This window comes from Gymnodraco acuticeps, unplaced genomic scaffold (assembly GCF_902827175.1).
Source record: "Gymnodraco acuticeps unplaced genomic scaffold, fGymAcu1.1, whole genome shotgun sequence".
Lineage (NCBI taxonomy): Eukaryota > Metazoa > Chordata > Actinopteri > Perciformes > Bathydraconidae > Gymnodraco > Gymnodraco acuticeps.
In genome coordinates, this window is record NW_022990346.1 from 1393270 (window position 1) to 1409968 (window position 16699).

The window sequence follows — 16699 nt, forward strand, 5'->3', positions numbered from 1 at the left end:
TATAAGCATTCATACAACAAAAACCAGAAGTTAAGCAGGGTAAAAAATCACACCTAAATCATTTAATTGAATCTGAGGCTAGCTACTAATTGCAGTGTACTGTCATTAAAAAGGGATTTAAACTCACTGCCTCTCCAGGGGGTCCAGAAGGACCAGGGGGTCCGACAGTTCCTGCACGGCCTCCAAAGCCCTGTAGGCCCTGAAACACAATACCTCAATAGTTGAAAATCAACCACCAGCATTAAAACAGATAGCATGCAGGATAGTGAAGTCAGCCGCTCCACTGACCCTCTCCCCTGGTGGTCCTGGAGGTCCTAGTTGTCCAATTTCTCCCCTCAGGCCAGGCGGCCCAGTATTCCCTGCCTTCCCCTGCAGCCCCGGAGGACCAGCTGGACCTGGAAGGCCTGGATCTCCCTGAGTGAAGCCAGAGTTAGATTTTGACATGTGGCACATCTTATTAATCATCATTTATACTGTAGCGCACCTCATGCTGTTACTCACCTTCAAACCTTGAGGCCCGTCCCTTCCAGGAGGCCCTGCCTGCCCTATGCCCTTCTCTCCCTGCAACAAACATTTTGTCATAACTGGTGCATGGATTGGGTTTGATTTCAGGCTTATTATTAAAACACAACAGATCCTTACCTTATCTCCTTTTGACCCAGAAGATCCTTGTGCCCCCTGCATCAAAAACAGAGATATAGGGGTTTGGAAACTGGAATAACTGATTGAAACCCATACCAATAAAACATGAAATGGAAACATGTCAACTATTGTTATATAAAACACGCATGAATAATAATATCTTACAGTTGCAGTTTGTTTAAGGTATTACACATTTCTGTATGCCCACCAAATACTGGTTCGCCTTTATTATTATATCACTGTAGACACATTTCATCAGTATTGGTGTGTACTGTCAGAAGTTTAGTTACACATCAAAAACCTTGTTAGCCTCAAGGACAACAAATAATCAAAACCTCAAGCATCAGAGGAGATTGGTCTCAATTACAGTGGACACTTTTAGATAAGAGGTCTAGAGACTTCAATTACACTGCTGATAAATGTTTGATTAGGGATGAATGAAATATTTGACAGACTTTCAAGGAAGGGACTTTGACAAAGCATCCTAATACATTATAAAACCAATAACTGTTTAGTGGTAATAACAGTTTATCTGAATAGCTCTTCAGCAGAGATTCAGACATAATCGACAGGCTATCTTTTTATACACAATGTCATTTGAGAATATTTTAACAATATTTTTTGTATTCGTTGACATCTTTGTCCCCATCCTGATAGAACTGTACCCCAAATGACACCCCTAATAGTAGTGTTATCTCGGTATGAAACTTCGTGGATAGATGATCGCCTTAGACCTTTGGGGTCAGAAGTCTATTTACACAACCCAAATCCACAAAATGCAGAAAGCAGTGGCAGTAGGAGCGGATTACTTACATCTTCTCCAGGCTCTCCTGCTTCACCATCCACTCCCTAGAATAACGAAAGGTAACACAACGTGAACTTTTAGCTTAGTTAACTTTATGAATATGTGTTTCCCCGCTACATGACGGTACTCACTCTCTCTCCTTTGTTGCCACCAGCACCTTTGTCTCCCCTGTTACCCTGAAACAAAGCAGTTATGATACCATATTAATGAAAAAGCACTTGACATTTCCACGCTGGTGTCTGGTGGCACTCGCTGAGAGGGAACCTTCAGTGCTAATGCTTTCGATCACCCTCACCTGTTCTCCCAATAGACCTCTCTCTCCAGCTGTTCCTGGCAGTGTTTGACCACTAAGACCCTGCATCAATCATAACCAGGAAAGAGATGTCAGCTTCACTGAGCCACTCTGTTCTGCTTCCTCTATTTCATAAATTGTTTTAGTCTTTCATCTCTGCACTGGTCTGCATTTACTGGGTATGTTCAGTTCAATGAGAAAAAATGGTTAATGCTAATAACAGGGACTTACCCTCTCTCCCTTCAGTCCAGGGGGTCCAGTCACAGCCTGAGTGCAGAAGAATTGAGAAAATAATAGTAATTACCTGTGCAGAATTGTAAGGGTTCTTGATGGAAATGTACACTTAAAGGTCATGGTATTCAAGTAGTATAATAATAACGTAATTTTGAAATCGTCGTTGACAATTTAAGGAACAATTTGTGGTAGTTATTGCTCACAATTTACTTTGTGAAGTGCCGTTTTTCTTGTTTTGGGTGTCTCACATTTTTAATTCTGTGTTAACAAAATGACAAATTCCAGAAAGGTTTCGGGGCAAAAAGGAAGCTCTACTGCTTTCACTCTGGAGGACTGAAACAAAACAAAAAGCTGCTGGGCTGGAAAATGCAATGTTACTTCATCTAAATGAGTTTGGGTGTGTGTGTACGTGTGTGTTTAAACAAATGATGGAGTGTTTGAGCAGATGGGCAAGTGTTGCCACGTTATTCATCAAACGAGTGAACTCACTGACAGAGTCACTGCGGCTCTGTCCAAGGTGCTGAACCTGAGGCAGTCAGCAGTGAGGGAGCTGTTCAAAACACTCATCACGATTCATGTGAACATAACAAACAGCGGGAATGGCGGCGAATACCAAGAACCTGACGAGCAAGCTCCTTTTTTGTATCTTTTTCTCCAGACACTTTTACTAGCAAAGAAACTCCTGTGAGGAGTTTAACCTTCTGTTTGGTTGTTAAGACGGAGACCATATATGCTGTAATCGCAACATCCCTGCTTCCACTCCAGCTGGGCACCTTACATGTCATACCCTTCTCTCTGATAAAGGTTACAATATGATATTAACTCAAGGTAGAGACAGAGTGTAGAAGCTTTTAAAGCCACACAAGAGGCTACTCTAGCATAGCATGTGAGTTTGAGTTGGATACCTGCTACCATACATTAAGTTAAGCACCATATAAAAGGCATCATGTGTAGGAAAATCGAAAGGTTATACAAGCAAACATTGTTAGAAAAGGCGTTAAACAATACATAAACCAAATAAACCTTTTCCTAATGACAGATGTGATGCTCAACAGCAACACCAAATAGGAGTACAGTCCACACTCATAAGTTAGAGATTGGTGTTGCTAACGGCAATAATATTAATTTGTGAACACAAAGGTGTTTTGAGCCATGTTTCATAAGAGACAAACAGCAGCGATGATGTTATGTGATGAAGTGATGAGCCCTCCAGAGAAAAAGTTGTGAATGTATGTGACCTTCTCTGTCATTTTCTGTCTCATTGAGCTCAATGTGGCTTAATTGTGATCCTCATCAGCAGTATTGGCAAAGACATTGTCCTGCCGAGCCAATCCCTATTAGATGTCTGCAGTCATTGAAATGAAGACAACTGGCAGGCAATTATATGTTGGTGTCAGTGGTAAGGTGGTTTCCATTTGAAGGCTGAGAATGCTGCATGATAATACGTTGAGTATTACAAAATGTATCTGTCAAGAGGGCTCTCTTTTTTTAATATGCAAACTGAATTCTGACCCACCAGGCATGTTGCTAACATCTCACTTACAAGATATATATATACTTTTACACATAAAATCCAGACCAGCTTTTTGCCCCTTCAGACTGACAGTCTGGTTCAGAACGCTCAAGCCAATTACCCATGAATCTATGCAAGGATTTAGCTGAAATACACATTCACGGTTGGCTCCTCTGTTATTTTTAGAGTGGGAGGCAAGACAGGCCTCCACAGGGTTTTTCCCCATTTAGCTACCATTCTGCGAAAACACTCCAGGGCTGTGCTGCACCAGATAATACAGACCTGTGAGGGTAATGTGAACACAAGAAAGAGTGACAATATATGTTCCTGATAGGTGAGAACTAATTTTACTGGGTGAGCAAGTGCCAGAGAATTTGCTTTTTGAATGTCAATCAATAACAGTCGCATAACAGAGAAATACCACTGAGACAGCTCGCCCGGGAAAATGGAGCTCTTGTATTACTGCGTAATCCCTGCTCAAAATAGCCATACAATGGGGGAATTATTTTGCATGCTGGATATTTAATATTACTACTAGGTAGCTTACTGACAGAAATAATGTCCTTTGACTTTTAACTTGTAAAAATGTTGTCCCTATACTGTTAAGCAAAATCATTGAGAGAAGTTAATGGAGATAAAAAATTAACGAAAATGCTTTCATACAGATCTACAGACCTCTCATACAGAGGCAGCTGTATTACCACAGAGAACTGGACATACTTTAACGAAGACACACACAATTAATTACCCACACCAACATATTCCCCAGGTAAAAGGTGTACTAGACCCCATCCTTTGCATAGAAGCGACATGAGAAACTAAAAGACTGTCTTATCTTGGGATAGAAATAAAGCCATTACTGAACGATCATTTAAAGATCCCTAAATTAGGATGGCATAAACACTTCCCATAAATCAAACTAAATGTTTTTTAGTCTGTATGGAAATGACAACACAGATGGGGAACAACATGAACACCATAATATAATTGTCAAAAGGCTATTAAAACTGCTCTTTACATTTCCAAGAACATATATAATACCTGACATTTCCTTTCCTCCATTGACTAGTGGCTCCAACTACTCATAGCTAAGATGAACCTCCATCTTTTCCCCCATAAAAGCAAACTACTGTTGCTAGACAATGAAAAGTGAGAGCTGTTGAAATTCAAATCAAATATACAGGCAAGGTAGCTATAGCTAGGATTCAGTTATTAAAAAGTTATTACAAAAATGAATCACTTAATAATATTATCATTACCTACTGTATGGATAGGGGATAAGAGAAAGCAATGAATGTAGCAATTACTTTAAAAAAAGGAAGATAGCAAACAGCACACAGCTATCTCTTGGAAATGTAACTTAAGATAGGACAAGAAGTTTGATACAGTATGTTTCTGTAATGAGTGGCCATATCTGCAACTTTCACAAAGAACTCCATCACAGAACAATATTAATATCATTGATGTTGCTATGTACAACAACACTTTTTGATTTCAACACCCAAAATGTATGCCCATTGTATTGTTGTTCCTGAATTTAACTACAGGCTACTGACAGATCCCCTCTCCAACACAAAATGTCTCTATTTTATGATGTTTTCAGTTTGTGAGCTGTTTAGAGCGCTAGTCATGTTCCTCTCCCTACAGGCTCAAGGCTCATACTGCTGCAATCTGCACTCTAAACACGAATTCAGGCGACCTTTCACCTCCACTTAATTAAATGCATGGTTGCAAGATAAAAATGTGAGTTAATTGATTTAGATAAACATTTTAAGTTGCAAACATTAATTTATAAGTTGTGTTGACGTAATAATGTTGGTAATTACATCAACTTAATATGGGGTGCACGGAGAAAAAAAAGAAAAAGTTTTAACAACATGTTTATTTATTGACTTTTCATTCCTGTATAATCATTTTGCGCAAAGATGGCGCTGTTTGTCAGAGCACTTCATCCTTCTGGGATTTCATGAAGAACAGCTCCAACGCCTGTGTGTATGGGAATGCCTCTGGTGCTGGTCCATTAACTGCCAGAGTTTCCCACAGATCTGAAATATACTTGGGGGGGTGGTGGTAGCGGGGGGGGGGGGGGGGGGGGGGGGGGGGGGGGTTGAGGTGACGTGCAACAACATTAACATTAACCTTTCTGTTGGTCGCTTGTTAGCAGACCCTTCACGCGATGGCAGAGCGAACAGGTACAGGCAGGGTCCATAATGATAGCCCTATAGTTTAAATCTACTACCCACACATGAACATATGGAAATGGGTTACTATTTAAAAAAATTAATGTATTTATAAATGTATTTAGGAGCCTATCCATGTGATTTTATTTTTTATTTTGGAGTTAAATGCATCAATCTGGTGCATTTTGAGGGGAAAATAAAGAGACTAGATCTATGGAAACACCTATATTAAACAGAACTGTATACATTTCAATAATTATAAAATCATGGCCATAACCAATAACATACCATTTCCAATATGAAAAAAACACTGAAACTTGTTTATTAATTTATTTTTGGTTCATTTATAGTTGTGAGTGTGTCTGTGCTCCTGAACCAGCCTCTCCTGTCTCCCTCCTCTCCCTCCTCTCCATCCTCTCCCACTGCTCCTCTTTGAGGCAGCAGCAAAGACTAGTTTTCTCTCAACAAGTTTTAAAAGTATATCTTACCTTTTTTCACCTAGTTAACTTTTTATTTATTTATTCATGCATATTTTACAAATCACATTACATTTCATTTAGCTGACGCTTTTATCCAAAGCGACTTATCATGACCGATTACAGGGACATTCTCCCTGGAGTAACTAAGGGCTAAGTGCCTTACTCAAGGGCACACTAGTGGTGGTGTTCCTGGCGGGATTTGAACTCACAGCCTTCCGATCTTCAGCCCACCTCACTATCCATTAGACCAATCACTACCCTCTCAAATGGAAATATGTGTTTACATAAATGGTGACCACACCGTTTGAGACCCACTGAGAACTTAGACTAAGTTAACTATCTAAACACTCAGAGAGTCCTTTACCTCACCTGAGCTGAGGTTATCCCGAGCTTGAATGACACACAGAGACCAATCAAGGGCTTTGATTTATGGTCTGTATGACAGTGGCCATGTCGGCAGGCCACATCATGTGGACAGCTAGTCACCCTGTGTGAGGCAGGCCACTTAACAGGCCAGAAGGAGGCGAGATCAGAGCAAGGGAGCGAGGGATCATTGTCCACAAGTTAATCGATCGCAGATGGCGTCGTGGTCACGGACGAATAAAAAAAAATAAAAAAATCTAAATGGGTCGCGAAATATACTTGGGCGGCCGTTAATATACCTGGGCGGCCCGCCCAAGTATAGTCTATGTGTGGGAAACCCTATATTATTTAATGTGCTTCAAAAGGACATGAATATCGCCATCATCAGTGACCGGTCCACCCCAGGATCTGACCATACGATGGCAACCATCGTGGTCGAGGGAAACAAATGAATGAGCAAGCATTCTGCGTTAAATGTGTTCATACTGTTTGAAATAATGACTGTCGGCAGTGCAAACATCTTTGTTACATCTTTTGTAAAATTGATGTGTGTGATCTGCAGATTGGTGGCCATTGAGAGTTTGTTACTTTAGTTTTACAAAAACTTTACAGATTTTACATATTTGGCACTGGTTTTAAATATGCAAAGGCCTCTAACTTCGATGTGATGGCAGCATGTATTTGCTGTGTCCCCATGTCCCATGGTAATATGGCTAATGTGTTTATTTATTATTTGTGGGGCAATTTAAATTTGTGTTATTTATCTTTTTTTTCAAGATTTAAATGAAGCTCAGCGCAAGTTCTTTCAGGAAGACTGGGTGAATATACATTCACTCCGCAGCTGCATATAATCAGCTCATCACAGGCGTTCTCTTTAACCTATTACATTTCACCTCATTCTCCAGCAGCCAATCAACGTGCTGCAGCCAAACTATAAAATGGTTCTCCTCTCTCCTGCAGTCAGCTGTGATTTCAGGTGTTCATGCACCTTATCATACTGTATGGCATGTGCCAATAAATGTTCAAACAAAATGAAGTCTCTCCTGATTGAAACATCATGTGTTGAAATAAACAACTGCAGTTCAAAATAAAAAGTGAATTGCCTAATATTTTTGTTGTGGAATCAATTAATTTATTTCTTTAAACGCAAAAACATGAAAAAGCTAAGAAAAAGGACTATTGAATATAATATATTTGGAGCAACTTAATTTATAAATGGTTGTCAACTTAAAAACGTGTGTTCACAATGATGGTAATTAAGTACATACAACTTAAAATTCCTTTTAAATCATGTGGTAAAACAAGTTGGAACAACTTAATTTTTGGAGTAATCAACTTAAAAACTTGTATCTCGAATGAGGGTAATTAAGTACATACAACTTAAAATTCCTTTTAAATCATGCGGTAAAACAAGTCGGAACAACTTAATCTTTTGAGTAATCAACTTCAAAACTTGTGTTTATGCTACCAATTATTAAGTAAGTGGTAATTTAAAAAAAACACCTCTGATTGTAGAGGAAAAGCCTTCTCCCCTAACTCAAATAACTTTGTTGCTTTAAGACAATTTCATTAGAAGTTGTCTTAACTCAATAAACATCGATGCAAACTGTTGCGTTGATTTTCTTTGTTGAGCCAAGGCATTTGTTTTTAGAGTGTGCTCAGACAATACAGAGCGTTACAATATCACACAGCTAGCAGCCACATAAAACCGACTCCAGGGGCCTATACTACGAAGCTGGTTCAACCTAACCTGGATATGTTTGAGTTGGCCGGTTGGCCTAATCCAAAACATACGCGCTCTCGCTAAACGGTACTACGACACAGGTTATCAAGTGGATCGCTCAAGCCAGCCGTGTCCGATCTAGTTAGGTGCGCGTTCACATGAAAGGGGTGGTATTTGGAGCATTCAACCAATCACAAACATGGACAAGCGCACTGACAGCGCAGGGTCATACTTCCTGAATGAAAAGTGAACTTTAATACTAGTCAAAAATGAAGAAGTTAAACTTTAAACATCCATGACTTAAACACTTTATCCAGGATAAAAGCCACATAGTCTTGAATACAGCTGGCAAAAGAAAAAGTGTTTGAATGCGTACATTAACAGGTTTATGATATCACTGCCCCGTCTAAAACATGATTTGACTTTAATTATATTTGTCTCGAATGTTTCGTCAACTTAATGTGTTGCTTAAAATAATACTTCTGCATACAGTATGTGACACTGTGAGTGTTGCACGGCCAGATACGGCTCAGCTGACTCAGATAAGAAAATATATGATACATTATGAAGTGATATGCCGCGGACTGTAGGCTAGGCTACTTAATGTTACTCTGATCCGGTTACTTATGTTGTGGCAGATATTTAAGTAAGCTTTCTTAACGCTAATGTTATAATATTCAGATTGCTCTGAAGATGGGAGGGGATATTCTATTAATGTTCACGTTCACACAGTCGGTGATTTTTGCCGGCCGTCTTTCCTGCAATGGCAGCTTTTCTGTATTTCCTTTCTCCTGTAATATGACTTGATCGCTTTAAACTCCGCACACTGAGCTCTGATTGGTCAGCAGGCAGTGCTTTTACTGAGTTGAGCTCTTAGCCTGCAACCTAACCTGGTCCCGACCAGGTTAGCCGCTAAGCATAAGTTACCATGGAGATCTAGCCTGCTAAAAAGAGAACCAGCTTCGTAGGACCGGAAAGCCGGAGTTTTCCCTGAATTTAGCCGGCTAAGCGAAAATCCTGCTTCGTAGTATACCCCCCTGTACATAAAGAAGAGTAAAGATTACAGGGATACAGGCTGCCCCAGTTGGACAAACAGCAGCAGCAGCACGACCTCTGACTCAGAATAGGCCTCAGATGAAAAGTCTTGCAGTAAGCCACTGTTAGCTTTACAGAGATGTTTTTTTTCTTCACATCCAATAAAAGCAACATCAAATACAATTTCCTTGACTGTCTGCTGAGCCAGAGGCTGATGGGTAGAAACAGCATGTTCTCACCTTCCCTGGAGGACCGCTGTCTCCCTGCTCCCCCTTTAAGCCGCCCAAGCCTGGAGGTCCAGCAATGCCCTGAGAAGCAAATTACACAATGATGTCACGAGGAGACCTGATGAAAACCGCTCAGTGCACACTAAACACTGTCAAACACAGTAGATGACATGAACACAAACACTGACACACACACACACCTGCTTCCCAGGTAATCCATGTGTTCCTTCTTTCCCAGGCACCCCATCTCTTCCAGGGACTCCTGGTTTACCAGCTTCACCCTAAAAAAAAAAAACACAAACGTCAGTATGTTTGATTGTAATGTATGTCTAATTTATCTAGAACACCACAAATGATCAATTAATATCAATACTATTGTTTTTTCATATTAGTGAGGTATGATAACACATGTTCAAAACAAGCAGGAAACCAAGAAAATGGTCGTAGAATGGCAGCCAGCTCAGGTTCGCATACTCACCACCTGCCCTGACAGTCCTGGGGCGCCCTGAGGACCCTGCAGAGAGAAATAAATACAATAGTAAGAAGGAACATAATAAGATACACGTAATCAGATGTTTGATGAATTTCATGAGAAACATGAGGGCAGTTTTTCCCTGAAGATAAGAGGTGGCGACACTCACCACAGTTCCGGGGGGGCCTGCTGGTCCTGGCAGCCCTGTGCTCCCCTGGGCCCCCGGAGGACCCTGCAGAGAGCAACGCAATAAGTCACACACTGCACATCTAAAGCTTCACCATCTCAACTGGAATTTGATTAGGGCAAATCAACCTAAATCTCAAAGATTTTAGTAAGACAAGTAGAGAAGTGAAGTTATTTTACCTTGACACCAACGCCTGGCTCTCCTTGATTGCCCTGTGAAAGAAACAAACTTGTTATGACTTTGAAAGTAACAAACAAAAACATTATAAGAATTGTTAATTAAATTAAAAGAAGCATAGATGTCGTCACACCTAGCACAGCAAGATATAGCTAACTCACCTTCACACCTGATGGACCTGGAAGGCCATTGGGACCCATGGGGCCCTGATCAAAACACAGACCACAAATATTTAAACTGCTGCTGTTACGTGTAGGGCAGAGACTAAGGATTATGTTCACTGTGTATCAATCGCTTGGTCTATGAAATATAAAAATAAAACGAAATATTGATCCCAGTTGGTCAAAGTTCAAGGTGAGGTCTTGTTTTGGCAGTCCAAAAGCCCAAATATATTAAGTTGAATTAGATTTTTTTTAAAAGCAGGAAATCTCTATATTTGAGAGGCTAAGAAAATAACTTGTTATCAACATAGTTAGCAATAGCAATTATTTTTCTTAAGCAACTAATCGATTATTCGACTAACATCATGTATTTGTACCCATGCTGTTGTATGTGCAATACTTACAGTTGGCCCCCTCATGCCAGGCTCTCCTGGGTTTCCCTAAAAGCAAATACAGTACAAGTCACATGCAGTAGATTGCATCCTTCAATTACTCACAAACCTGCACACATGCCACATTTTAAAGGAATATTTTGACATCTTGGAAAACCTTGTATGCTTTCCTGAAGAGAGCCAGACGAGAAGATTGATATCACTCGTGTTAAATACATATGGCTTCCTGGAGTCTGCCCTGATTTCTTGGTAACCCCACTGTCATGACGACACTCCAGGTAGCCACTGCACCCAGTTGGTAAAAAAAGTCCTATATGACAACATGTTGATAAGCAATTTGTAAAAGGAACATGTACGACAGGACCCTCCCATCTAACTCTATGAAAGAAAGAGAATAACTGTATTTCCCAAAATGTCAAACTATTACTCATTGCAACATATTTATGCATAAATATGTTTCTAAAGATGTAGCACACAAGTTGTATTCTTCTTGCTCAATATTAAACAACATGTAGTTTACATAAGTAATATAAAGACACTGATTCTCACAAGCATCTCTCTAGGAGACACAAATAAACAAACACATAAACATCTGACTGACTCATAACAGGTACGACAACACAAACACAGAGGATCAACAATGTCAACAGATAGACACTCATATGGTAAGCTCTGAAAAATCAGTGCCGTGCGAGAGATAAGCACAACAGACAGCAGCAGGAACAGCTGTATGCACGATAAGCAGACTCAAGCGAATTGAAAACATAGTAATTCTACGAGCAAAATCCTAATTTCGTATTAATCTCTACTGCTGTACACTGGATCGTGGTGAGAGCGTCAGCTCAGGGCGTCAGCCGACTTCTTTTCATCTTTTCCTACAAATATGTGGTGTTTCACAAGTTTAAAATGTGTGAGATTGGCTCAGATTCTTTTGGGACAGGTGGTCTTGATTAATATGTAATGAGAAACTGATTAAGGTCTGAATCTTATCCCAGACTGCAGCTCCCAAAAGTATATTTCCAATACAAATAGTTTAAAAAAGGGTCAAATTGGCCTTGAAGGTACATGACAATGTGTGCATCCTGATGATTTGTCTCCTGTTGTTTAATGCAAAAGCATCTACTTCCTGTCTAAGCTAAAGCACATACTGTAGGTATCTCTAAAGCCTTGGTGCATTCCCCACACAGATAAACATTTTCCCAGCTCTCCCTCCCCAGAGCTCAAGCATGACAGCCAGCAGCAGGAAACCTACCGGTCTGCCTAGAACTCCTGGGAACCCAGGCATGCCCTGGAGAGGATGGAAGATAGAGGAAGATGGGTGACAGGAGGGTGGGGGGACAGGTGGGATGGAAGAGGGGAGACAAACAACACAAAAAAGGAAATGGAGAATGGAGAGAGATAAGAAACATATGAGGAGAGAGAGTAGGGAAGAGGGAGGTGTTAGCTGCCCAGCTGCAAAAGGTTACTCTCTAAGATCTATGAAGACTCGGCCCAAGAGGGGAAAAGAGCTCCATAAGCCAACCCAGGGGTTTGCTGTGAAGACCAAGCCTAAGAGGAGGTCTCTTTGCTGGGTACTGGTTACTCACTGGTAGACCTTGAGGCCCAGTAGGCCTTGTTGGGCCCTGCTCCGACATGGAGGGAAGGAAAACAAAGAGTGTGAGGAAGTGCTTAAAACCTTGCCTCTCCTTTATTTTCATTTATTCCTGCACCCGAGCAGACATTATGTTATAGAGAACACCATTTGTGTATGGGATTTGAATGGTCACTGTAAATAAAATGGTAAGGAGAATGATAACAACTTAGCGTGTCCTCGGATGTTAACTGGAACCCTGCTGGTTTAATTTCTTACAAAGCTGAGTGCATTAGTTCATTCATATATTTATGTATAGCAATACTATAAACGACATAAAATACATAATAAGCAGGAATATAATTAGTATATTATTCACTATATATAACTAACTATGTATTGTTATTCTCATAAGAAAGAAACACACTTATCTAAACTGCCGAAATAAATATGAATACATAGTACACATATTTCTTAACCATCAAAGCCAATAATATAACATGAATAATAATAATAATAATAATAATAAAAAGGAAAAGGCACAATATTGTCAACTTCATCTTCAAAATTATGAATTAGTTCACATCAAGAGCTTCACACTTACCGGTTTCCCATCCTGACCAGGTTTTCCTGGTTCTCCTGGTGTTCCCTGAAATAGCAAAACACAGATTGCTTCTTATTAATATATGGAATATTTTGTTATCATAGCATTAGTAGCAACAGTTAAATCAAAATAGGATCTTGATTATTAGAATATTCCAATCTAGATTCCATTCTATCAGTAGAGCCATCTACCTGTGAGCCGTCACGTCCGTTATCTCCAGACTGTCCTCTGTCTCCTTTATCTCCACGAGATCCCACAAAGCCCTTTAAGACACAACATATATGTAGCTCATTAGCATATAGAAAACAATCAACGGTGCAAGACGTGAGATTTTCCATTATCTGTTAGTGTGTTTATATGAATCATATGAAAATCGTACTCGTTCTCCTTGAGGTCCTGGCAGTCCTGCAGCACCAGGTTCTCCCTTGTGTCCTACAACCCCTGGAGGGCCTCTGGCCCCGGGAGGTCCTACCAGTACTGACTCAGAAGATGCTCCCTAAAGTACACACACCAACAAACAAATGTGTATCTAACATTGATATAACGTGCAATCTCCATAGTGATCGACTGCATCGATAAAAAGGATGAGAAGAAGTTTACCTTTTGACCTGCTGGGCCGGCTAATCCTGTGAGCCCAATTTTACCCTGAGAAACAGAACAAATTCTGATTTCAGTGCTGACTTGCTTACATATTGTATATAAAGAAACATTAATTTGTTCTTACAATGTTGATGTAGAGTTCCACTAAAACAATGTCAAACACTTACAGATTCTCCTTTGTCCCCTTTCTCTGCTCTGTCCCCCTGAAATACAAATATCATGTCAGCAGGAGGATGTGGTAATGAAAATATCTTCTATTTTTTAACCCACCTGTCCTGAACTCACCTTATCTCCAGGTCTTCCAGCCTCCCCCAGTTCTCCAGCCCGCCCAGGAACCCCCGGTATCCCTGGTTTGCCCGACTCTCCAGCGGGTCCTGAGGGTCCCTGTGGACCTCGCTCTCCGATGGCTCTCCCTGGAGGCCCAGGATTTCCCACGATTCCTCGCTCCCCTTGATCCCCTTTTGATCCTCTCTCTCCTTGGAAACCACGGGAACCCTGATGCACAGCAGGAAATGGAAAAAGGTAAACAAATCTACATTTTAAACACAGTTAACACAGGTGTGCCAGAACATGTTATTAGACATCAGGACAGTGTGCACCATCTGGACACGCAGTGATCTTACTGAGAGTCTTCATCAAGTTTTTGTGTTAAAAAAAGACCTTAGTCATACTTGTGGGGGAAACTTCTGTGTAGCAATGCAGTGGGAGTCACCGACTCATGAAGGAGACACGGGATGAGCAGGAGCTTTGATGTCAAACACTGATGGTTTATTTGGAGTTTCGGCCGGAGAGTTGACAAGACAGGTGCTGTGTCACGAGTTGACACAGCGGTTGCCAAACCAATTCTGAAGAACTCTTTCTGTAGCTCGAGGTTTTATCTAGTTCGGAGTGTAATAATCAATATTCTTCATCAGTGAGACTAAACAAATATGGACCCTGAATCTAACTAGAGCTCTCGTCCATAGAAAAGAATGCGCGCCAGGGAACCTTCGTCCCTGAACAGTAAACTTCCTCATGGCGGCTTGTGCTCTGTCATAGACTGGCAACAACAATGCACCCAAGCTGCCCCTCCTTAAGAGAGATAGCAGCAATACCCAAGGCCGTAGACCTATGCCATGGGAAAGGAGACAGTGAGAGGAGAAAATTATGAACTGTGTCAAAGGTTGAATACCTAAGCAAATTATTCCCTAACAATACTCACATCTGCACCAGAGGGTCCTCTCAGTCCAGGTTCACCACCGTCACCTTTGTCACCCTTAGCTGCCTTCTGCACTGTAGGAGCGAGCGGTGTGTCCTTTCTGTCCACAACCACCTTTAGATCAGACACCTGTGGCGAGGGGAGAAAGAGAAATGGTTGAGGAGAGCCTCGTAACTTTCAGCCACATGTGAGTGTCTGGGAAATGCTTGAGACCTCATTATAAGTCATTCAGATTTATAATAATAACTTGGATTCCAAAATAAGCAGGGTCTAGTGATAATTTTGAAAATGAAAAAGCACAAACTCTGGTTTTGCTGTGAGGGATTGAGACATGTTTTTTTAACTGCAGGAATACTTAATAAGGTAAGCAAACTTCAGAGTGACATTCAATCTAAGAAGTGACAATGCAGTCATAAACCTTGGTCTACATGTCATTATCACAACAAGCCCAACATATTGCTGTGGCTTTTACTACTTAAAGGTCCCATGCCATGCTTTTCCGTTTATTACCCGTCCCCTTGTGTGTTATGTAAACGGTCTGCAAAGTCACAAACCCGAAAGTACACCGTGTAGCGAGTAAAACTCTAACACAGAAAAGACCTGTCTATGCTTCCCCAGAATGCCTCGTTGGAGATTTTTCCTTTTCCATTTTTAATCTCCGCAGAGCTTCGCACGCACACGCAGACACACACACACACACACACACACACACCACACACACACACACACACACACACACACACACACACACACACTGGCTGTGAGTGCTCAGGCTGAGTTCCGCTGTGTCTCGCTGTCTCGCAGACCCCACGCAGCAACCAGGAAACGACACCAGTAATCCAGCTCACACTGTCCGCTCCTCGAGCCTCAAAGGGCGGAGCAGCGAGCCCCGCAACGTCCCGCCAACACGGCACCCAGACCCCACGCAGCATTCTCATCTGTTTGTCATTACTGGTGTCATTTTCTGGTTGCTAACAAACGCCATTGTAAAACATAATCACTGATGTTCCGCTGTAACGGTGGTGGACTCATCAGAACAGAGTGGGCGAGCTGACCAATCAGAGCACAGTGGGCTCATAGGGAGGGGGGGGCAGGAGCTCCAACAAGCCGTTTAGGACAGAGAGTGAATACACATACTATACAGAGAGATGCTGTATGAGAAACCAATGTGATTTTGGAACATTGAACAATGTAAATCTATTCTAGTAGACCTCAACAATGGAATTATGATCAGTAGAAATGGCCATATTATGGGACCTTTAAAGCGTTTTTTCGCTGTTGTTTTTTAATATAATGCCAATCCTATATTCGAGCAAAGCAACTCTGACATTTTTATTTTTAAACTAATTGACAAGTAATACTGTAAATACATCCGGACGTTGTAAATGCCACAATGACACATGCAAGAACAAATGAACAAATAATAAGTCCTTGCTAAAGTTTTAGGACAACATAATTAGCACGAAGAAGCTAAAAATATGAATCCGTATATCCATTAAAATGTGTCTTACTGTCTTAAAGAAATCTACAGCTTGGCAATGTATTTTCAAATTAACTCCACAACACAAATGCATTTTTACATTTGAAATATGACCACTACACACATCTGAATATTAACCAAGAGCATTGAAAAAGCATTAAGAGCAGGTAAAAATGGTTGGGGGAAGTAGTTGTATACAGCTGCATACAAATAATGAAATAATTCTGATGAAGGTAAGGTAGTGATAAAAAAGAGTAACAGTCAAAATGATCCATCAAAAACAAATGTTGTGCTTTGGAGTCAGTGTGAAGCCATTACTCTTCATCAACACTACAGACATTTCCATCTCAAAAGGAATCATCAAG

The 16699-nt window shown here is 40.9% G+C and overlaps 1 protein-coding gene across 1 annotated transcript in view; it reads right to left on the bottom strand.

Annotated features, from left to right (window-relative positions):
- Window positions 1–16699, bottom strand: part of col7a1 (collagen, type VII, alpha 1) — a 78691-nt gene that overhangs the window by 20298 nt on the left and 41694 nt on the right. The window contains exons 73-95 of the mRNA XM_034223813.1: window positions 14858–14983; window positions 13942–14151; window positions 13824–13859; window positions 13657–13701; window positions 13436–13552; window positions 13248–13319; window positions 13057–13101; window positions 12135–12170; window positions 10895–10930; window positions 10491–10535; window positions 10332–10364; window positions 10135–10197; window positions 9972–10007; window positions 9694–9774; window positions 9506–9574; window positions 1971–2006; window positions 1743–1802; window positions 1579–1623; window positions 1456–1491; window positions 643–678; window positions 502–561; window positions 289–414; window positions 128–199 (exon numbers count right to left, since the gene is read on the bottom strand). Coding sequence (XP_034079704.1) covers window positions 128–199; window positions 289–414; window positions 502–561; window positions 643–678; window positions 1456–1491; window positions 1579–1623; window positions 1743–1802; window positions 1971–2006; window positions 9506–9574; window positions 9694–9774; window positions 9972–10007; window positions 10135–10197; window positions 10332–10364; window positions 10491–10535; window positions 10895–10930; window positions 12135–12170; window positions 13057–13101; window positions 13248–13319; window positions 13436–13552; window positions 13657–13701; window positions 13824–13859; window positions 13942–14151; window positions 14858–14983 — 1521 coding nt within the window. The remainder of the gene's footprint in view (window positions 1–127; window positions 200–288; window positions 415–501; window positions 562–642; window positions 679–1455; window positions 1492–1578; window positions 1624–1742; window positions 1803–1970; window positions 2007–9505; window positions 9575–9693; window positions 9775–9971; window positions 10008–10134; window positions 10198–10331; window positions 10365–10490; window positions 10536–10894; window positions 10931–12134; window positions 12171–13056; window positions 13102–13247; window positions 13320–13435; window positions 13553–13656; window positions 13702–13823; window positions 13860–13941; window positions 14152–14857; window positions 14984–16699) is intronic.